At 49.4% G+C, this 22478-nt stretch overlaps 7 protein-coding genes across 7 annotated transcripts; 3 read left to right on the top strand and 4 right to left on the bottom strand.

Moving 5' to 3' along the window:
• Nucleotides 1-4873: 4873 nt before the first annotated feature.
• Nucleotides 4874-5539, bottom strand: A1O5_03935 (uncharacterized protein; the record flags this gene model as incomplete). Its single annotated transcript, XM_007744545.1, has 1 exon — nt 4874-5539. One exon carries the CDS (start codon nt 5537-5539, stop codon nt 4874-4876), a length of 666 nt encoding a protein of 221 aa, XP_007742735.1.
• Nucleotides 5540-8348: 2809 nt separating this feature from the next.
• A1O5_03934 (uncharacterized protein) lies at nt 8349-8831 on the top strand (the record flags this gene model as incomplete). The annotated part of the gene is made up of 1 exon (XM_007744544.1): nt 8349-8831. The coding sequence occupies one exon, from the start codon at nt 8349-8351 to the stop codon at nt 8829-8831; it is 483 nt and encodes a 160-aa protein (XP_007742734.1).
• Nucleotides 8832-9356: 525 nt separating this feature from the next.
• On the top strand, nt 9357-10256 carry A1O5_03933 (uncharacterized protein; the record flags this gene model as incomplete). Its single annotated transcript, XM_007744543.1, has 1 exon — nt 9357-10256. The coding sequence occupies one exon, from the start codon at nt 9357-9359 to the stop codon at nt 10254-10256; it is 900 nt and encodes a 299-aa protein (XP_007742733.1).
• Nucleotides 10257-12049: 1793 nt separating this feature from the next.
• A1O5_03932 (uncharacterized protein) lies at nt 12050-13315 on the bottom strand (the record flags this gene model as incomplete). Its single annotated transcript, XM_007744542.1, has 2 exons — nt 12050-12784; nt 12833-13315. The coding sequence occupies 2 exons, from the start codon at nt 13313-13315 to the stop codon at nt 12050-12052; spliced, it is 1218 nt and encodes a 405-aa protein (XP_007742732.1).
• A 1257-nt stretch (nt 13316-14572) lies between these two features.
• On the bottom strand, nt 14573-15415 carry A1O5_03931 (uncharacterized protein; the record flags this gene model as incomplete). The annotated part of the gene is made up of 1 exon (XM_007744541.1): nt 14573-15415. One exon carries the CDS (start codon nt 15413-15415, stop codon nt 14573-14575), a length of 843 nt encoding a protein of 280 aa, XP_007742731.1.
• Nucleotides 15416-16577: 1162 nt separating this feature from the next.
• On the bottom strand, nt 16578-19835 carry A1O5_03930 (uncharacterized protein; the record flags this gene model as incomplete). The annotated part of the gene is made up of 6 exons (XM_007744540.1): nt 16578-17571; nt 17625-17651; nt 17704-17758; nt 17807-18160; nt 18207-18764; nt 18818-19835. 6 exons carry the CDS (start codon nt 19833-19835, stop codon nt 16578-16580), a joined length of 3006 nt encoding a protein of 1001 aa, XP_007742730.1.
• A 215-nt stretch (nt 19836-20050) lies between these two features.
• A1O5_03929 (uncharacterized protein) lies at nt 20051-22347 on the top strand (the record flags this gene model as incomplete). Its single annotated transcript, XM_007744539.1, has 4 exons — nt 20051-20429; nt 20479-20780; nt 20840-22292; nt 22334-22347. 4 exons carry the CDS (start codon nt 20051-20053, stop codon nt 22345-22347), a joined length of 2148 nt encoding a protein of 715 aa, XP_007742729.1.
• Between the last annotated feature and the right edge of the window lie 131 nt (nt 22348-22478).

Here is a 22478-nt window from a genome sequence, read left to right as displayed (position 1 = left end):
CGTGCTCTTCGAGAGGAAATGGCGGGACGCTGGGATCAATCTGCAGATCAAGCTGCGGATCGAAGAGAGCGTATTGTTCGAGAGTAAATGGCGAGACGGTGGGATCAAGTTGCGGGTCGGAGAGAGCTTGTGATTCCATATGGAAGCTCTTTGTGAATGGATGCACTGCTTCTTGGTTCTGGGTCCGTGTATGTGGTTCAGTGACCCTTGAGCCATGGCTGGCTGGTGGCTGGAAACCTGAATCATGAACTGATCCCGGTGTTCTATTGGTCATTGTGCGTCTTGTGCTTGAGGAGCCCACTTGTACCTGAGTACTGTCACAAGCAGAATCAGCTGGGCCAACCGACTCGTCTGGAAACAGCGTGAGTCCTTTGCCATCAAGCACCAAGTCTGAGAATGTGTACTCACTTTGTTGCACTGGTCCGGGTGACCTTTGAGTTTCCTGTCCAGTCCAAGACTGTGAGTGAGGACCAGCGCTAATAGCGTCACTCGTAGGGTCAGTGCTTCCGTCACTCTGAGGGTCGTCGTCTCTATCACTCCCAGTGATTCGATGTCTGGGTAAGACATCTACCTGTTGGCGTTTGCGATGCGCACCACAATCTATAGTCTCAATTGGTAACCTGTTGTGAGTGACAGGCTGATTCGTGCTCATTATCTCCAATATGACCGCCCTTGACTCTTTCAATTTGTCTGCCGACCAAAGTATTGGAGCGAATTGTGTATACCTAGAATATAGGTCGAGAATGAGCCCGTTGTATTCGGAACATATACGTCTCGTGTTTGGACTGAGACTCGTTAGAATATGTTTTAAGTCATCTCGGCTCAGACGGGATATGTTGGAATATTGCTTCCAAAATATAAGAACCCCAGGGAGGAGGGACAAAACCCGTTCAATATATTCCCCGAGTCTCACGGTGTTCCGAAGGCTTTTTGGGTCGGAGATACTTAAGCTTTGGGCAAACTCTGGATAAGCCTCTCGGGGTCTTCCTTTGCTCCTGCTCGGTTCCTTGCTTTGTGAGCTTGACTTGAACTCAGTGTATTCCTTGTAGATAAATTTCGCGGCGAAGTATGCCTCGAGTAAGCTCGCACAACGGCTTGCTTCTGACTTCCAGCTAATGTCGGCTGCAGCTCGAGCGGGCCGGTATTCTCCGATCCTCGAGATGAAAGTATTAAGGATAGCCTCTCTCGTGAATTGGGTATACAGGGCGGTTTTTTTGACCGCAACTTGGGTCTCAACGGCGGGGCACTGAGAGTGTGTCCTAGAGAGGCCTTGGATCTCAAGATCGCGGCACTGAGAGTCTGTTTCAACGAGACCTTGGGTCCCAACTTCGAAGGATTGTATCGCAAGAGCCGGAAACAGCTCTGTATCTGCTTTCCGTTTTCTTTTCTTTGGTTTGTGTACATATTTCGAGGCCTTCCTCTCATATTTCGAAGCTGTCGTTTCGATACTGTAAATAGCTCGTTCATCGCGTTGGGAAGATGAATATTTAGGTGGCTTTAGTTGTTTCGACACAACAGAGAAGAGTTTCTCAAGATCAGTTCGATTTGTTTCGACATCTTCAGGAGACATGGACGAGACATGGGATATAAGGTCCGCATAGTTGATTGAATCAGCCATTGGAGAACGCATTCTGGACGAAGACATAAGTCAAAGGGTGAAAAAGATGAGCACAGAGAAGCTGGGCGGTCATTGCTAATCCCTCAAATTCCGTAGTAGGCCCCACAAGTCGCACAGTTGGTCCAATCATGATTTTTTGGGCACTTTCTCGAGAAAGTGCCCAAAAAATCATGATTGGACCAACTGTGCGAACTTTAAGCGAACGGGGAAGTAAATGCTGCTGAACCACCACGCTAGCACAAAGGCGTGCAAAATCCTAGCCCTCACCTCAGCTCCCGTCTACGAAAGTTGACTTGGAAGGGGAAATGTGTTATAGACATATCGCAGTCTATACTTTTCGGGCTCGCTAATAAATATGGCCTATTCGCTTTCTTGTTGCCTTTTCTCTTCACCGCTCAATATAACTCGTGGCTCACTTGTTCGTATTCCTTCATGGCTAATGCAACATTGGTCCTCAGCATTCTCAACATGATTTCTACACTTGTCAATTTATCTGCGCACTTTGTTACGTGGCGCTTGGAGAACCAATGGAAAATGTGCCTACGAAACATCGAGTCCGGATTACAGCTTCTATTCGCCATTGCTGTGGTAGTCCTTCTCGACCGACAACCTCTCATCGCTATTATTCTGTTGCACACGAGCCTCTTTCTTCAGAGTTTGGTCGATACATTCCTCTCATGGCCGGTGGCTGTAACAATTGTGAGGCTTCGATTTGAAGCTGTGTACTTAGACACGCGTTGGTTCAGGGGTACCGTATTACTTTTATGGCTTCTCCCTAAGCTTTCTCTTCTAATCCAGTCATTTCTTCATGGGTAAGTTTTCGCTCTATAGATTGAACAGAGAGCTTACCTCTATGACTTTAGCTCCAAAAGCCAACAAGAGGCCCTGATTTTTGCTTCTTCGGTAACAGTCGACTACGTCTTGCTTATTGTTCAAGGATTCTTGGCTCTCGGTTACATCGGATTCAAAAGCAATTCTGCATGGACCCCGGAAAAAAAGCTGTCGCTTGCTTTAAATCTTTGCCGCTCAGTTGTGTCCCTGGTGTTGGTCTATGTGACAGCAGCACGCTTTCCGCAAAATCCGGTGTTCAATAGCCTTGTGAGTGCTTCATAGCCCCCTTTTCAAGATAAGTTCATCCTAACGTGGCATCAGCTGCCTAATTTTGTCTCTAACATGTTGAATCTCCCGAAAGTACTGTACAAGATTGTCCAGTTGGCACGTTGCTCAATGCCGACCCCAATCGAGGACTACATTGTCACAGAACTAGTCACACCTGTGCATTGGTACGGGATCAAAGTCCGGGGCTAGATATTAGCGGAGTCTTTCTTGTGCCCCGGGGGAGCTGCCGCTTGTGGGAAAGGGATTATAGCACCATTGCAACGAGGGACACGTCACTGTAACAACGTATTAAATTGTTGGGGGTTGGGGTGTCCCAAACGTTGTCTTGAGCTGGGATGTCAAGGCCCCTGGAACGGATCTTTCCTGTCTCCAAATTGCAGACATTATAAGCAAAATTTTCAAACTTGCAAGACTTTCGCGCCCTTGCGGACCCGTAGAGTTTGCGGACCTAAACCCTGTTGTATTCCTCAGACGATAAGATTACACCAGATCTCGCTGTTCCCCTCTAACTTTCTCCTTCAACTCCTGGACTATACCCACAGCGCGAAGAGGAATTCCGGTTCCTGTGAGGGACTGACTTAAAATGCTAGCCACGATATCCAATTTCTGGCACGCTCTGTCGCGTTTCATTAGAGGCGATCTGCGACCTACCTCCCTCTGTCAAGCAGGGCGCGCATCAGAGAAACTTCTGTCAGACCAAGGAGATTCGTGCCATGTTAGACATGTTGACATGTCGCAACATGTCCAGCATGCCAACATGCCATGTGTCTGTCACGTTGCCAAGCCTTGGTGGGCCTAATATGTCACACTCGGCTATCCTGCCTCATCCTCCTTGCCCTTGGCCCCGTCTGTGGCCTGTTCGTAACAGGTACCTACTATTAACGGTTATATTAGCGAGCGTTTAGACCTCTTAGAATATAACGATTAAGATATATAAATAGATATATCGCTACTTTATTAACTAACGTTTATAAGACTTAGAACTTCGAGTCTACGAATAGTAGGATAGATTATTTTCGTTCGGCCTAATACTATAGAAATAATAACGACGTAATTAGATATACTTTTTAGTTTTTACGAACTTAAACTTTCGCTATTTAATATCATCGTCCGAAGATACTATTAAATTCTAAGATACTATTAAATTCTAAGATACTATTAAATTCTAAGATACTATTAAATTCTAAGATACTATTAAATTCTAAGATATTATTAAATTCGATTTATATATCGTACTAATGAAAGAAGACAATGCAAGGTGAAGTCGAAATTGATGCGAGGTAGGAATAGATTCGTTTTGTTCCTCTCGCTCCCGGACCTTGCGCCAATGATCGAAACAGAAGAGCGAGACCCCATTAGACCAGTGATTGACCTCAACATGCACTCCCGGACCACTTCGGCCCCATGTCCGAGTAAGAGGTAATTATGGTTTGATGATCCCCGTAATTGCAACCAGTCGTATGCAGGCATTAAGCGACCTGCTTGTGCTAAGGGCTATCCACATGGTCGATGGCCTTTTCCTTATATGCATGGACCTCCCCAACTCAAGCTTCTGGAAAAGAAAAAGGGAACAAAATGAAAGGGTTCACACATGGCTACCAAAATCGCGGTCGTGTTCTGCACGATGAGAGGTGGGACTGGCAATGTGACTTCAGTCTGGTGCGAAATACTGGATGGTTCTCGTCCAGAGATAACTGTGACCTTGAAATTCAGTTTGGGAGAAACAAGTTGCTCTTTAAGCCAAAAATGCTCCTATATGGATCCTTCTATCGCATCAGTTTACTTTCCACCTATCCCCTTTCACGAAATAAATTCTCTCCAATTGATTATCCGGTCTCCACAATGCCATATCTTGATTGATGAAGAAAAGATCTTCTTTACCAGGTTTGTAGCCATCCGTTTCAATCCCACTGAGGCTGACAATCGAAAGTGACGGCTGGGTTCCAGATATTGAATGCTTGAGCGGATTCCAGCAGACTTAGGATATGGGTGGTTGATTTTCAACGTGGCTCAGTTCTCGAGGATCCAGACTACATAAATTGAACTCTCCGCTTTAGCCGCCATGCATGGGATAGGAGAGGTTAATGGCAAAAAAGACAGAATATCTTGTAACTGGGTGAAGAGCGAACCTAGGCACTACCATAATCCAGCAGCAGTAGTACTAGCAGTCCTTCTCCTCTTGGTTGGTCTCTCTTCACCTGACGCGAGAAGCCCATTGGCACTCATCACCGCAACTGTCCACTCTCGCAGTTCGCTATGCGACCTTTCATAGATGGCAAATTTAGTTTGTAAATCAATCGTGCATCTTTCCAGGCTCTCTAGCTTTCTGTTCAACTCAAGAAGCTGACCTTGGTTGAAGTCTTCGTCCTTGCTAGGGTTCCCTTCGCAGAGATCAAGTCGAGTTTCGAAGATGATGCGAGGTCCAGTATTGACAATGACCTGGGGGTCTGCTAGAAATTGCCTCACGTTGACTGGAGTGGTGGCTGCCTTGGATTCTCGACCTGCCAGCGTCGTTGGGCTTGGTACTGGTGCGGCAATTGCCTCTTGATCCTCGGGTGAGTCCAAATGATTGATCGTGGGTGTGTAGCAGTGGTGATAGGGCTGTGGCTCTGTAGCAGCACCTTCGTTGTTGATAAGGTATGGGATTCTAGGCATTCTGGGGACTCGTTGAGTTTCGGGGTCCGCAGTCCGATCATTGGTCGGCAGGCAATCGAGGTTCGATCCCATGGAAATTGTTGAATGGGTGGATGGATTTAATTGACGAGCTGCTTCGCCAGCTAATTGCTCCAGAGACGGGTACATTGTTTAGGTGCCATTCATAAGCTGAAACTTAGTTCTAAATAGTAGATTACTAGTGGTGGCGGAAGCGGTTTTATATTTCAGGGAGTAGCAATAATTGTCGAGTCTCGAAGAGGAATCAGAAAGAAGGCCTATACTTAAGAGAGGTGGAGGGGGTCTATTAGGACAGCAGGGTAAAGGGAGGTACAGATAAGAGAGCAAAGAGAATAAAAAGAAGGCATGGGAAACCCCCCCCCCCCGGGGGAGGGGTGTTATTTGGTGACTAATCGACTTGATGCGATAGGACCATCGACCGAGGCGTTGAAGGTCGACCAATCATCCAGCCTCGCTAGCAAGGCCGCATATCTATCACGTGATATATCATAGCCACCGAATACATTCCCTACAACCATCACTTCCGGATCCTTCTCACGACGAGGATCGTAACCGGGGGTACGGGGGTTGGTTTAGTAAGGGAAGGGAAGGTGGGTGGGATGCGGTAGAGAGCAACGGGGAATAGGGCTTAGGCTTGTTTATAATATCAACTTATCTCGACGTCCTCTCCATAATGATATAATGCCTGGAGATGTAGAAAGATCGGCATGGAAATTTCAGCAATTATCAACCACTCAGAGTCAGAATATCGCACCACCGCCGCGAGCACAGGTTAGTTAGTATCTTAGAGAAAAGTAAAATGTCCATTGTGCGTTGTTGATGCTGAAAGTCGTTGTCAATCCAGAATCCAGCTCCATAACATGTACTACCAATTCTGATACTGTTTCGAGAAGTCACAGTTCCGGCAATGCAATAGACCCAAGTACTACATTGACCTCCCGAGGTTCTGATGATGTTTGCACTGCTCCTTCGGCCTCGAAAGTGAAGCGGAAGCGCAGATCCACCAAACGAACAAAGACCGGATGCCAGATATGTCGGTGGAGGAAGAAGAAGTGTGACGAGTCCCGACCTTCCTGTACGTCCAGCGACCTTCCACGACCCAACAAAATGTGGAGATAACCCAGCAATGCGTTAACCAACCACAGGCATGAACTGCGTACAAGGAGGGTACTTCTGTCAGGGTATTGGATTTCTATGTTAAGGGTGCAAATTGTCAACAATATCTGCCGCTGAGTTGGCACTAAAGGCGAGACTAGCTGGATAGAGTAGTCATAAATCGCGAGCAGGAAAACATATCTCCCCGTCTCGGCCGAGGGTCCCTATCAGCGATGAAATCTAATTACGCACAGAGTAGTACTTAGTTTACCGCTAATTCAGTAAGTATTGTAAAAGAGCACTTCAGGGTTCGGCGCCCACGTGCAACAACGCAAAGAGCCCTGTGCAGCAGATCGGTAAGTCGAAGACGCGTTTCTGATTGAAGCCGGCACAGAATACGACCGCCAATATCACAGAGTCGGCGGCTAGGTCGTGCGACAGTGCCTGACGGCAGGGAGAGACAGGTAGGGGCGCTCAGGGCGGTGGAATAAACATCAGGACAATAGATACTCTGTCTGTCACTTTCTGTGCCTGTCTGTGTGATCCTGTGTGATAAACTAAATTTCTTCAACTGTTCCCTAAAAAACCTGGCAGCCACAGCTAAAATGGTGCTAGAACATCTGTCTGAACATGTGACTAGACAAGCACACCCTCCCCACCGCCTCTGCCATAGCCACTTCACCTTGTTACAGTATGCTCTTTTCTTCTTACTTCACTCCGTCTTGCAGTATACTAGACATCTCCTCAACAAAGCAATTCACAGTTGCTATATCTTTTATCCTTCTGTCTGTTGCACCTCATCGACGATAATCCACCGTTAAACTTTCCAATGCTGTAATATGAAATGCATGTGACTCGATTGGAGAACATACTAGATTTCGAAGGGTCCCGGAGAGTCGCCTGTCTACTGAGTTTTACAAAGGCCTCATAAAGGCACTAGCCTGCGAGGCTGTCATTCCGTTCCTTGTCACTATAGCAACCCTATGTGCGGTTGTCCTCGCTCACGTGACTCGGACCCTAACTGTTGCTAGCCTCGCGCGTATGGCTGACTCCACCTGCCTCCACGGTCGACTTTCCCCTGTTTCCTGATCCTATGACCGCCGATAAAGGCTGAGGCTGACATGACCCCATCGAGCCTTGTCACCATTCTGCAATGAAAGCCAGGAGAGACGCTCCCATAGCTCCAAGCACCCCCACAGTTCTTGCTGGTCCGCCGTTAGTATCCACATTCATATCTGTGCTGGCAGGTGCAGTGGCGGAAGCTCCGCAGTTGAGAATGTCGTCGACAAGGCTTTGCACGCTATCGACAGGATTCGTAGCGATCGCGCCAATTAAACTCGTGATCGAAGCAAACTCAGCCGCTGGGGCGTCGGTAGCACTGGCAAGTATTGACCCGTACCTCGAGGTCAGGGAGCTGTAAATCTCCAATATGTTCCCTGGGTGATTTGCGATTGCAGAAGTTGCTGATGCCAGGGCCTCGGATGCCTGTGAGAACGCGTTGGCCTGAGCCAAGACCGACGACGTTGAGAGAAGTGGTATGAGGGTAGTGTAGATTATTACTTTCATAGTCATAATAGGGAATATGGATCTGATGATAGAGGACTTGTATTGAAATTAGGTGCGAACTGATCGTCGGGGTATCCAGGAACGCCAATATTTATTCTCTCCAACAGCCTGAAGGGACTGACTCCATGCTTGAGTATATGCGCCGGGTGCGACTTTGACACCCCCTCCACCGGTCCCCTCCTACCATCGACGTCGCCAATGTCTACTTCTTACCAATAAGCCAGTATCTGTGTCCTCTCTATCACTTTTTCTCGTCTCCTCTACCAATACTTAGACCATGCACCCACTAATTAGTGTTACTAGCCCAGAGAGGCAGTTCTACATATTCGAACGTATGAACGAACAAGCTATTCATCTTACCAGAAGGGGCGAATACAAGGACGCGGAAATACTGACTCGAAGGCTGTTACGCCTGAGCGAGCGCCTTCTCGGCAGGACGCATCGTGTCACGTTGACAAGCATGAACAATTTGGCAACTCTTTTGAGTAGACAAGGGATGTATGAGGAAGGGGAAGCCCTACATCGATCCGAACTTCAGTTGAGCCTCGAAATTCTGGGCGAAGGGCATTTTGAAACCTGGACTAGTTTCACTAATCTGGCCATCATTTTAATGGATCAGGCGAAGTATCAAGAGGCAAAGGTCCTTGTTACGAGGGTATTGCGCCTCAAGAGTACAGCCCTGGGAGAGGATGACCCATCGACAATCCTGAGTAGTCAGCTGCTCGAGCGAATCATAGCATCAGAGGCTCAGTCGAAGTGAACAACTTCGTCTAAAAACGCCAAACGCTCGTTGAACCCGGCGGCGCGAGCGAGTCATAATTAGTACACGGGATAGGATCACAAGGCATAGTCACATCTCAGACTATTCTAGAGACGCCGGAATCTCTATGCAACGCACTGTGAAGCTACACAGCCATGACCGAGATGTCTCGCTACCCACGTCTCCAGGAGTCATCTAGACAAGGCGCATGAAGCTTGTTGATTCTATTCTCTCTTTCAACCACGCCACCCAATCCTTATTTGTCGAGAATTGGACCACGCCAGCGGTCAGCCTGAGACATTGTCGCTGCGAGCTGCCTACACGTCGAGTCTCATGACAGGAGCGAGCCCACTTTCACTTCCGCGAGCCATTGCGACGACCTCACAAGGCAGAATTGGTTGTCATGACATCTTCAACCAGATGGCCGTCTGAGGCAGTGCATTCTGCTCGCCGTGCTATATAATACATTAGAACTCACCCCATTTTCCCAAGATCAGTTGCCATTCACACACAAATATTTCAGCAATGGACACAGAGTCTCATAACAACGTGGAGGTCGATGATGAGGAGCAGATCGCAACTTCCATAGATGAGGAACCCCAGACCATTGAGGAAGAAATCAGTGACAACAACAAGCTCATGTCTCATATCTGGGATGCCCGTTACTGGAAACAAGGCTCTATCATTGCAACACTGAGAGCTCCCTTTACCGGACCACCTATCAGCACGAATGCAACCATCTCGTTCAGTAAGAGGAAACCGATTATTGTCCGCACTGTCGAAAAGTACTCCGTGGCTCTTGTGGACCACATTCCTCTGGTGGTTGTGAACGACAGAACCGTCCTCGAAGCATTAACAGAGGGCGCTCGATCCTATTGTGGTCTTCAAAACAACGAATCGAACCTGATCTGGGCCTCATATATGTGGCCAATCTGGAAGAGCGATGCGATCGAGCTTGCAATCGACAGTGAAGAACGTCTTGCATTTGCAGAATTGCTTACTACCGTCTGCCTCAAAGCTTGTGAGAGACTTCAAAGGCCAGAATTTGCTATTTTATTGAGTACGCCATCTCTTTTACACCACCACCTCTGTGCAATGGGTCTAATGCTTCGACTGAACACGGACAAAGGACGCCTGTTGTACATACAGCTTCGCGTTAGTCGGGGGCAATATAATGTTTCCTACTTGGTGGCAGGAGAGCTGTCTCACGTTCTCGTTACCGCGACTGCTCCACAGGTGAAGGCTACAGTCAGTTACAAATTGAACGGGGATACAACGCATTTACCTATTGCCTTATCGGCCCATATCAGCGAGATCAACAACTTCGACATCTATTTCCGCTATGCAAACACGGTGCCGGCTGGCAAAATCCTCCGGCTACCTCAAGAGGCACTAGTTCGGGAATTTGAGGGCTCGAATCATTGAACTGTCGATTTTCGCTTATGTGTCGAGAAATAGACGATTTGTGGTACGGAGCGGAGGTGCACCAGAAGCTCTGTAGGTACAAGCATTTTTTGGTCTATAGTGGTTCAAATAAAAACGTTCTTCAAATATTCTAGAATCTCACGAGCCGTCCAGAGTCCTTATTTTCTATGTTACAGCGGAAGAAATAGTTGTCAGTACAGTGTTGCGCGAAATCAAATGGGCGGAAAAATGTTGGCCCGGGCGAAGCTCTATCCCCGTAGGGGCCATCTACCGTACGGCGCCATAGCCAAGGGTCAAATATAATAAGGCTGCTGCCCTTTAAGGTATCGATGTTGGTGAGTCACGTGAACTCTACCTAGCCGAGGCTCCTAGCGCAATAAGCCAATTCCAGTCATTACTCTTCCTCTTCTTAACAACAACAACCACCCCCTCTCCTCCCCCCCGAACAGGGAGGGGAAAAAAAAGAGGGGGAGAAGGGGGGTGGGGGGCAAAACTACCACAATAGCCCAGGGGAGGGGGATGCCGGATAAGGTACGTAGGGTAGGGTGTAAAACAGTAATCCGCTCCCTAGCGAGGTGGATTGTCGAAAATAGCACTTTGCCTTCGAGCGGAGACTCTGTTACTCTGGTCGATCCCCTCAGGTGCTCGCAGATAAATCAGAGGCCAAGCAAGATAGATATTAGGCCTGCTATGTTCGACGCTGTTACAGTGCACTATCTATTTATCCAAAGTAAAGAAACTGTGCTGCGTGAATAGTTGTGAATAACTGCAAATGGCCACACAATATTACCGACATTATCCCGCCAAGTCTGAAAGACAGTTCTCCAACACCATCAAGAACATTCCTCAAAAACCATTCGCCAAGCGTGTTCGGTTTCTGTTGCCTCCTTCATACTCCCGACTGGTCACCGATAGGGAGATGATTCGATTAGAACAATTTTACAGTCACCTTTCCAGATGTCGACGTCGATACTGTGTGGCTTGCGTCCATCTAGCCAGCGATGCAGCTCACGGTCTACGTTATGAGGGAGGAGCACTGAAGGACACAAGTGGTGATCGAGTAGAGTGCCCTTTATGGCTGCGGCGTGGTTCACAGAAGCCTAGTTTTCAGAGTTTGATCAAATTGGCTCTACGTGTATCTAGATCCAGACGTGAAACCAGGCCGTCATATAGGTACGACAGATCTCGCCAAAGGAGAGATCCAAAGATCGAGAGACCAGTCTACACAACTCGGACGGAGATATACAATAGATGTAAATGAGGAAGGGAGAAACGGGCAATCCATCATCTCGAAATTGCAAAATCCGCCTAGCGTACTATCATGGTTGAAAATCAAGCTCCTGGTAGCAAACAACCCGATTTCTGCAAACCTCCTGGTCTCTACAGACCTTCTGGGAAGCTTCACGCCATTGCTCTCGGATGTTGGCCTGAGCTGAGACTGCCAGCCGTCAACAGTGACATTTCCACATTGCCGGATTCTCACTTACCAGTGATCAGCACAGGCCCTCCGCCCTCTTGCAACTCATGTTTCAAGATTTCCTCTAGGTTTGCGGACTCATAGTATTTCTTGATTCTCCGCCCGTAGTCCGGCGGTTCACCTCTGTGCCAATCAGGGCTTTTGAAGCCACCTGTCACGTATAACAGGGCTTGGAATGTCTGTCCGGGTGTCAGTCCTCAAAGGTCCGAATACGTGAGTTTACAAGTCAGGGCGATGGGCCCACCGATGCCGTAGTCATGTTCAAGACCTCTTCCATCCAATTTTTTGGCCACACTTCGTAGGCTATGGCTTGAAGTCAGAATTTGCGAAAGTGTAAGCCGTGGGGATATGACATGCCTTCCTTTTCAACTTGCCATACCAAGACAATGCGTTTATTGGCAGTCCTCTGCTGTTGGTGTTGGCTCACAGCTTCTTTTAGCAGCGAGAGTTGAGCTGCAATTCCCGAGTCGGTGGCAAACAACATCAGGGTCTCGTATCTAGAGCTGTCCCTGTGCATTCCGTACGGACCGTCGATCCCGAGTCTGAGCTCCTTTTCCACCAACATAGAGCTCTCCAGCTTGTTAGCGAGACCTCGGCGCTCCTCCACCAATAAGGATATTGAAGACGTGCTTTCGCTTGTGCCTTCCCACCAAGCGATAACAAAGCAGTGGGGATGAAGCATCGAGAGTGGAGACAAAGGTGGTGACCAAATATACAAGTACTGCCCGGCGTGAACCTCCATTGGATGAGGGAGGTATACGTCCAGGACGAAGAGACCCTCTTCCTTTCTCACCTTCGCTGTCGACCAGCCAGTGGAGACCGAGAAGGACCGTGCAAACGTTCTCCACAGGCACACGCTAACTGCAAGCCCATACAAGCCAACTGCAATGTAGATAAAAACTCGATTAGGTGAATGTGGTGGTGCAATCCACCACAAGCTCGTAAGGAGAGCGGCGCCCAATAGCTTGTGAACTATGTGGAAAAAGTGGCGTGTTGACCCTTCTGTGACAGGAAGGCCAAGAACGGTCATAAGCCCAAGACAGATAGTAGCCTGCAGCAGTTAGCATGGGTCGAGATTTGGCAAAGGTCAAGCGAACACAGTGCCTACCAGAATAGACAGGCAACCAACCGTGTCGAATCGAAGTCGGCGAGTCGCCGCCTCAAAAGCCAGATGCAAACCCATCTGTGCCGCGGTCATTGTGCCCACTGTCTTGTGGATCTTGTCCAACGTTCGACGCGTGACATTGATGGCATCGGCGGCAGCACTAATGCGTCCGCCGAAGAGTAAAGGAATCATGTTAAGCGTCGTCAAAGCGCCGGCTCTTGTGCTCGCATCGGCCGCTGATTGAATACCCAGGAAATTGTAAATCATCGTGCCGCCCCAATAGATCATGTGCAACATCGCTTCAATCCTGGAGATAGGTGAATGTGTCGGCCGCCGTCGGAAAAGAGTGGTATGGAGATGTCGGAATGCCCAGGAACGGACGCGCGGAGCTCGTACTAACCACCCAGCTAGGTTCCGAGCTAGGAATAATAGGAGGATTCCACCCGCGGCGGCTGCATAGAATATGATTACTTCCATTGGTCAAGGGTTGCGACGAGCGCACAGTTCCTAACGATAAGAGATATCCTCATCTCTCACGTAACTTATAGTGCTCAATGCATCTGTAAATAGGGGCCCGGGGGAGGGGGGGTGGTTGGGAAGAAAGGGTGGGTGGTGTATGTGCAAAAGCCGCATTAGTTGGGCTCGTTCGTTTGGGCGCTGAAGGTTACGTTCATTGAGGTCAATTGGCAGCTACAGGTCCTCGAACTGCATCTGCGATTGGATATCGGCGGGCTGATGGTGCATTGCAAGCGCGCGGAGGGCCACTCCTTTCGATTAAAATATAAAAGTACACCCCAGACTTAGCCAACACCCTCCCGTCTCTTAAGATCAGAGTCCTCTCGAGCAGGCAGTTTTGCACAGGCAGACTCTCCCGAGAAGTTGCGGAATATGGCGAAAACGAAAAAGCATTCAGCGACCAAGGCACCTAAAGTCAACTTCAAGCGAAGCATTACGTCTTCCTATTCTAAAAGAGGGCCTGGCCGCAAGGAGACCTTCAAGAATAGAAGGGACACCATCTGGAGGAAAGGCAATGAGCTGAGCGAAAAGACCGGCGCATATTTCCTAGGTCTAATATATCAGCCGCATCGCAAGCAATGGCACGTCTCTGTCAGTGCTAACGCTCCTAAAGATGTGTGGCCATTTCCCCTGGAAGAGTTTGTGAGTATTACCCTGGCCAGCTTGTTAAATTAGCTCCTCTTAACCGTCCTGCAGTTGTCAACTTACGACCCCCCACCGATCGTCACACAGGTGACACGTCCAGCAGAGGCCGACAGTGTTACGGTTACGAAGACGGGAAGGGAAGACGCATCTGAGTCGGACAGTGACTCAGACATCACCACATATGCGTCAATGTCCCGACTTCAACCCAGCTCGAGCGAGAAGCAGCACTTGCCGGATTGGCAAAGCCTCAGAATGCTCCAGGGACTTGCGACGGTTCCATTCAAGAAAAGCACGGTTCAATTCTCGCCGCTGATGCCGAGCAAACAATTTTCGGAATGGCTCACAAGCAAATGATGTGGCAGCAAGGAAGGAGCTTTGAGTCATGTAGGGTCAGGGTGGTGGATGCTATTGGCTTGAACTCCCTGGAGCAGCGACGAAACAATGCATTTTCTTTGCCCCTCATGCGAGCGGGATGAGGGATAGTGTGGGTCCACTATGGTACACAGTAGCCAAAAGTCCATCCGACACTACTCTAGGTGGAGGGCCCGAAGTTTCACAAAACTGCCGCTGTTCTTAGGACAATATGTCAAACATATCCTCAAGCATATCGGGTCTGCCGTCAAAATACGAAGTTTCTTTACCTCTTCTGGCTGCTTCCTCCCGTTCGGCTGTTGCTGCTGAGAAGGCATCCTTTAAGTGGGCCAATTCCTCACCACCTTGGTACAACAAGAGAGGGGGCTGGCAGTTCTCAGCCATAATCTCGCAATACCGTTCGTAGTTACGTTGTAACAACTGCGCCCTCGAATCCAGCCACTCCGAATATCGATCCATTTCGGCACGGAGTTTTCGGGCGAACTCTTCGTATTTTCTGATTGACAGTATGAAATGGCGTGCCCTTTGTCGGAGTCGTGAACGGCGTAAATCGAGGTTCTGGCCCTCCGCATGCAGTTCTTCGCTTGTCTTCTCGAACTGGTGGGTCCAGAGCACTTGGTCGGGAAGTGTCGAAAAACTGTGCTGAACACCTTCCTCGGCTACACCGGCAATGCAGAGGTAGCGATATGCAGCATCGGTGGCCTTGAGCAGAGCTTGGCAGTGTTCGAGATCGCTCCTGGTCTTTTCGTGGCGAGACTGTTCATCGGCCCACATGCTCATGATACTATTGATTTCTTCCGTGTAAAGGGCTTCCCGGCGAACCCGTGATCCACAGGCCCTGCAAAGCTGATCCAGGCCCTCCAATAGAACCCCTGACAGCCCACCGAGCCTAGTTGCAAGACATGCAGCTTGCTCCTGCAAATTATGCAGGATGTCTAACCGATCAAGGTGTCGTCTATCTGCTGCTCTGCTGTCGGCCGCTACGTCATGTTGGGGAGCAGAGTCGATTTCTGTAACAGTTGTCGTTTGATTCATCGGCTCCATGATTGAGCATTGTGCAAGAGTATTCTAACATCAAAGTCCAAAGTGAAAGCTAGGTTTTATGGGAGGCAAATGGGAGTGTAGGACCGCATGTGAAAGGGCAGGGTGGGTGGTGACCAGATTTAAGCCCCCAGCCGCCAAAGGCTGCATTACGTAGTTCTACGAATTGAGGGGTGTGGTGGGTCTACCCCCTCTCCGACCTAGGAAAGCTATTTTCATGCCGCAAGCGCTGGCGGCAAATACTTACAAACAATTGGTTGGGCCGACGATTACTACTTGGGCTCGCCGCCCTGCTTGGAAGAGATGCACTTTATTAAAGACTCAAATAAACACTGCCAGGGATCTACAGGGCGCAATCTGCTGTCCATCGAACGCTGGCCACCTTCTCCTTCAAAGCTCAGCTTAGTTTACCAACCAAAATGAGCACTCATTCTTGGCGGCATCTCATGGATACTGAGACACCCACCCTGTCATCGTTCGGCTCCTTCGATACTCCGGACTTCATTGACGAGGCTTCTCTTGATATGCCCCTTGTGAACTCGGATCGTTACCTGCCGCACAGCACCCAATCGATCTCTGCGACAGAGCAGGTTGCTCCCTCTGCGGGAGCAGATCGTTACCTACCCCAAGGCAACCCATCAGCCCCTCTCACAGAGCAGACATCTGCACCTTCGACATTGTACATCGACCGTCCAACTGTCCTGCAGAAGGCGGGAAGCATTCCGAGGGTGGCCGTTGGGCAACTATCGACGGCAAAGATGTCGCCGCCGACTAGATCCACACGACGAAACTCCGTGAATCCATCTCCATTCACAACCTACCCTCATGACGACATCCGAAGGAGAGGTCAGGAAGTTTCTTCCGACCATGAACAACGCTTCGATGCTCAACCAACAACCGTGTTGTACGCGCGCCAGTTCGAGTCGCTCATGGAGAGAATGGCACGGTTAGAAGAGGAAATGCATCGTCTACGTTCACTCAACATTGCCGAGATATTTCAACGTCTGGACCACCTGGGTGCGTTTATGGAGAAAGAATACAGGAAACTCTATGGAAGAGTCGACGAACTGCAGTCATTCATCGACATGGTTAAGGCAGATGCTGAAAAGGCAGCAACGCTCACTTCAGGGCAAGAGTAAACTGCGGACTTGTACGGAATCCTTCACTATCGTTTGCTGCGCTTCTTGTGCGGCTCTACATCCATAACTTCATATGACCGCTTTCTCTTTGTCCTTAATGGCCCCGGTGTCCATGTTGGCAATTTCTGTTCGCTCGGTGCGCAACCACCACATTCTTCGTAGATTACGCCCGGATCGGTCGCAGATCCAAAGGGCATGTCGAGACCCTGTCTGTCCACAAACCAGGAGACTCTGCGGGGCATAGCACTGATTTTCCTTGTCTGGTCTATATCCCATTTCACGCATAAATTAATCTCGTCGTCTAGGTCCTTCACGAAGAAGTGCACTGGTTTGCGATAACGTCGACAGGTCCCACAGATGTCTTGCTCGCTCAAAAATACACCGAGGCTGTTTCCGTCTTTAAACAGCTCGAGATTTCCGAGAGGATGGAGTTTAAGTAAGGACTTCAGTGCCCCTGAAGAACGACACCGAACCGAGCCGTGGCAATAGTACATCCCGTCGCCGTAAGAGGGCATCTCCTGGAGTTCAAAGAAAAGACTTGATATCAAAAGTGCCATGAGGACACCGCGTCGTGTCTCTGGTCCGCTGGGCTGGAGCCGAACTGCGGAGGAAAGGACTTCGATGGAGTCGTAGTCGTCAATAGCAGGTTCTGGACCGGGCAGTTCCAACGTTAATCTGAAATAGTCGGGTTTCTCGTGTTCAGGCCGGTGATTCATGAACTCCCTCCATGTGCGTTGACCATCTAGCTCACCCTTAAACGAGCTTATGAGACAGTGCAATGGAGTATCCTTCACAGAGAATGAGAAAGACCACGGGAAAGAGATCTTAGGGGTCTTCACAAGGGGAGATTGGCTCGTTTCTTCGTAGCCCGTGCCAAGAGAAAGCACCACGTCAGGTCGTATCACTGAAGGCCAAATATAACGGCTCTCCCATAATGCGATGTTGATAGGATTGTTGTGATGGCTCACGCCACCATCCCGATAGATGCCCAAGGAGGGAATTTTGATAGCTCTAAAATAACTAAGAGGGTTAGAATTCCATCGTAGTCGAAGGGAAAGGGTCTAGGTACTCACATCGGGGCGGCGGAGGTTGCTCTTGCCCTACAAGAGATTAGAATACTTTGATCGTCGAAACATAGAGCGTCACACTTACACTTGCCACACATACGGCTCCTGGTCCGCCCTAAATGGACGCTCGAATCGATATCCTAGACCCTGTTAGATGACCTGAGAACAGGAGTGGCGCTTTCTCTTACCGCTTTCTGATTGTCGACGCCTGCTACCGTTGTAATTTGTGAAGATCCGTGTCGGCGTTGATGTTTCGCTTACTTTGACGGCTGTCACCGCGACCTTAGTACCGGAAGCTGTGGGGCCTTCATAGTCAAATAGTTGACGGTTGGGCCCGAATTGAGAGATCAGGGTTTGCTCAAAGAGCCCAGTATCGTACATGCTATTAGAGGTGAGAAGACTCTTGAGAGCGCGAGGTAACAGAGAGGAATCGTCCTTCGAGCGGCGTGCCCCAAACAACGTATGAGCAAAGCTCCTGAAAAAGTACAGAAGTTGCTCTACTGTCATTTTCTTCACGAAAAGTCCCAAAACAATGATGCCCCCTGGAAATATCAGGATATTGACCTAAAGTTCATGATGGAGACTCACCTATGCTTGTTCCATACGCCAAGTCAAAAAGTTCTTGAATAGGGCAGTCGGACTGAGCCAGCTGCTGAAGTAGAGACAGTGTCTCTAGGGGGACAATTCCTCTGAGACCTCCGCCGTCGATGCTCAGAATTCGGAAGCCAGCAGTCGGAGGTTTCAAACGCACAAGGAACCTTTCCCGTTTACCGCAGACCGGACATTCCCTGATTTCGTAGCTGCTATGAAGCCCGGATCTCAAAGACACCTCGCACCCAAATCTCTTGATGCAATTTTCGCACAAAGCATGTCCGCAGGATAATACATGCTCTGGACTCTGGACCAGACAGACGAGACAGGTCTGATTGGATTTTAACAATGACCAAGACGGTTGCAGCGACCGCAGCGTCGACAGATGGATGTCAGCAGAAGAGGTTCCATTGTTGACCATTTCAGCTCGAAGAGCACAGAACCTTTCCTGAATCTCGTTGGACACATCGTCCGGAGTGGAAGTCGAGACGCGACAAAGAGCTGAGCGGTACAGCGACTTGTACAAGGTTCTAAATAACAACTTCGGATCGAAGCCTACGTGGAAGTTAGCGTAGCTCCACTTGGGCCGCATCCGCTCCTGCACTCACCGTGCATTCCTTTTGGGTAAGCGTCTAGGATCGCGCTGGATGCTATCATTAACACAACAACACCGGTAGGAAGCTTTTGGGACACCCTCAGGACGTTTTCAGTATGCTCCACAAGGTCGGATCGGACCTCGTTCCCCTGTCTGGCCGCTTGTATGAAATTGAACGGTGTTGCTGCTGTTCTCGTGACGTTGACTAGTGCCCGTCTGAAAAGGGCTGCTTGATGGGTGGCGGCGAAAAGCATGGACGCTGCCATTCGGTCCCCTCGCGCACTATCCAAGCTATTTGCAAGCTCGAGGATGAAACTAAGTCGTCGACGCTGGGAGGTCTGATACTTTTGTGGCAGCGTAACAACTTTTACGCTGGCAAAGACCCTGTTAATGTCGACATCTCGAGTCAAATCGGAAAGGAACAAGTCTCTTTCCAGTGTTTGCATCGGGTTCCCAGAGTCTCTTTGGACCACTAAAACCCGGGGCCGTAAGGGAGGGCCTATATGTGACCCGATGGCCAGCAGAGTCCAATTTGTCAGGAATATTCTCGTTGTTTCGAGGCCGCCAAGATCGTCTGCAAATAAACAGATTACATCCGTGAACAGAAACAACAGCCTCGAGATCACGACATCCAGCAGGTTTTGCTGAGACTCAGGGACCCAGGAGACCTGAAAATGTTGTTGGACATGACATCCGGTTTTGTTCCCCAGCTCTAGACTACATGTATGCTCAGTGGGGTCCAAGTCTGCATAGTAAATGGGATAAGGTGATTTTGATGACTGCGTATCTGGACGGAGATTGAGAGATGTCGCATTTGCTTGCTGTTTTTTCAAAGAACCTTTGGGCAGAAGGTCACGCAGGACTTTGTTTTTTGTATCGTGGCCGAGGAGCAACGCGATGCTCGGGTATTTCGAATCCTTATCCGGCAGATGATTTGCTAGCGTTTGCAAGCGCTGGTTGCAGATGATGTGGCGTTCAACCCGTGCGTGGACGAATTCTAACCAGGCAAGATGTTTACAAGTTTGATCCATGATTGTCCGTTTCAGCTGTTCCAACAATCTTTGGGCCGTGGCGAGTTTTATGAGGCTGTTTTAGGCTGGTTGGTGGGTGGTGTGGTGGGGGGGGGGGGGGGTTGGGGAGGGAAAAGGGGGAGAGGTGTGGCGAAAGAACTATGCACGTCCGTCGTAACGAATAGTACAAGGATTGTCGAATCCCCTGGGGTCGATTTCTTCAACTGTCAGCAACCATGGCGGATGAGAATATCTGGCGAAAAGCCTACTTGGGGAGTGCGCGCATTCGGTGTGACTCCCTTGTTCCTACCCAAGGTCCCGAATTGTCACTGAACCCCTCAAAGCTTAAACCGCTAGTGGATATTTTCTCGAACGGTCGCTGTCGACCCTTTGATGAGAGCCACCGAATACGAGTCCTTTTAACCCGAGATGAGTGGAGGACACTCAAAGAGGGTATCAGCATACGGGAGCTCAATCAATTGGCCCTGCCACCCCTTGAACTCCGTGAAGGAGTACGATTGAGGTATCTACATGGGCGCCATCGGCTGGCCGCATGCCAGATTGTTATGCCCCCGCCAGATCAGTGGTGGGGCGTTGACTTCTACCTCAAAGAGCGTAAGCACACCATGCTTTTTCTTTGGGGACCCACACTGAGCCTATCTAGAAATACCTTCCCGGCTTCAATTTGAACATTTAATTCAATACGAAAATACGCAACCATACAGCGATGGGATTATATTCCGCGAAATTTGCCAACGACGGGGGGACGACCCAGAACAATGCCAACTCTGGTTGACCAGACTTGCGGCGAATCCTAGCAAGATTCGTGATCTACGGCAACTCCTTCGACAACAACGATTATTTCCTCTTGTGGACGCATTTGTATCTCTCTTTCCCCTAGAAGGTCTATGGCAGGACTTCAGGTTGGGAACCTTCCATCGAATTCTCACCCTGCGCTGCACAGAGGTACCCTCAAGTCCTACACTTGGGAATTGTGCTACATCACCTATTTACACGAACTGTAGGAACTCACAGAATACTTACGACACATAAAACGGACCTGGGAGTTCTTGCTTGGAGATGCTCCGTTTTATGTTGATGCATACACCATCAGGTGCCTTGAAGGTCGCTCTCCGCACTACTCGAGAATCGATCGAGGGCATATCCGTCGCAGTATCAACGATCGTTCAGCATTTTTCTGGGTAGCCAATGAAGATCAAAGGGTGGGTATTCAAGAAAGATGTTGCAAAGTCGGCCATATCATTCCGTCAATACGGACATTCCTGGAAGACACAATGTGGTTAGAACCACCCAGCAGAGTAATCAGACGGCTTTTACCTTCCAAATCACATACAACGATTCGCCGAGCACTTTGGCAATGTTATGTTGGCTCGGAGCACCAAAAGCAAGAAGAATTCGCTGAAGCCTACCGGAAACTCTGGCTTCATGCTCTCAGACACTTTCACGACCTGGATACTCTTCAGCCCCGACGGGAAAACAGAAGATCATCATTGTTGCCACCTCGTTCTCCTACCGAGGCTTGGTTGAGACTGGCGGAGCTTGCTCGCTCTCTCGGCTTTCATACGTCTGTTGTCATGAGCGCGCAACACTCTGTGAATATCGAGGAAGCCATGACCCCTGTTCGAAGGTATCCCAGAGTGACTATCCCAGTGCACCAAAAATTCGACATAAGGCGCCGGTGTGGACGCATGTTTGAGCTTGCCTACAAATCTAACCAGAGGGATCTGCACCTCACGAACATCTACCGTACGTTGACTGCGGAAGATATTGACAATAGTGTCACAGCATTTGCTGTCTCCCGAGATACCTTCATGGCCTTTTTTGGTCGTAGCCGGCCTTCTACTCTCAAGATATTTCCTGACCCTGAAAATGAATTGCTGATGTCGGTGCAAGTCTCGGCCGAGGCTATTGACAGTATCTACAGGGCATCGTTTTGCTACGAAGATGAGTGCCTCAATGAGTCTGACGGCCAGGACACCAATGAGGTCGCGGAGTCTGCACAGGAGCCAATGGATACGGTCATGAATGATATTGCGAATCTCCAAGTTCCACATCGACATGACACTCCAGCACAAACCTTGGACAGGATAATTGTCGAAGCGCCTGATAGTGCTGCCTCACACCTGGTCTGGCCTCAGGGAATGTCGCCGAGGCCACCGACTGGGCCCATAGACCATGAAATGTTAGAAGACCACTCGCAGGAGCAACAGCAATCGGAGCAGGAAATTCCGGACATCACGGAAGATCCCTCTGGTGAACAGCAGCAACCAGACGCCCTTAAGCCGATGGAAGCAAGGGAAGACAGTTCCTCGAGCCCAGGTTTACAAAACGATTCCGCCATTCTTCCTGCAGCAAATAGCGCTCCTTTCAGAGATACGCACTCTAGCAGGACATATGGGTTTCCTTCGCAATCTTCTCGGACATTGGAGTTGACTTCGGAGGAACAATTACCACCTGGTCAGCCTTCTGTCGATTATGGCCGATCCAGTCTCGAACAGGCTACCATCTCTAAGCAAGCTATTGCTCCTGGGCGGGCCATTGCTCCTGGGCAGGCTATTGCCCCTGAGCAGGCTATTGCCCCTGAGCAGGCTATTGCCCCTGAGCAGGCTATTGCCCCTGAGCAGGCTATTGCCCCTGAGCAGG

Source organism: Cladophialophora psammophila (assembly GCF_000585535.1).
Source record: "Cladophialophora psammophila CBS 110553 chromosome Unknown aczJe-supercont1.5, whole genome shotgun sequence".
In the NCBI taxonomy this organism is placed as follows: domain Eukaryota; kingdom Fungi; phylum Ascomycota; class Eurotiomycetes; order Chaetothyriales; family Herpotrichiellaceae; genus Cladophialophora; species Cladophialophora psammophila.
The sequence above is the reverse complement of the archived record's forward strand: the minus strand, read 5'-3'. Positions and strand labels throughout refer to the sequence as shown.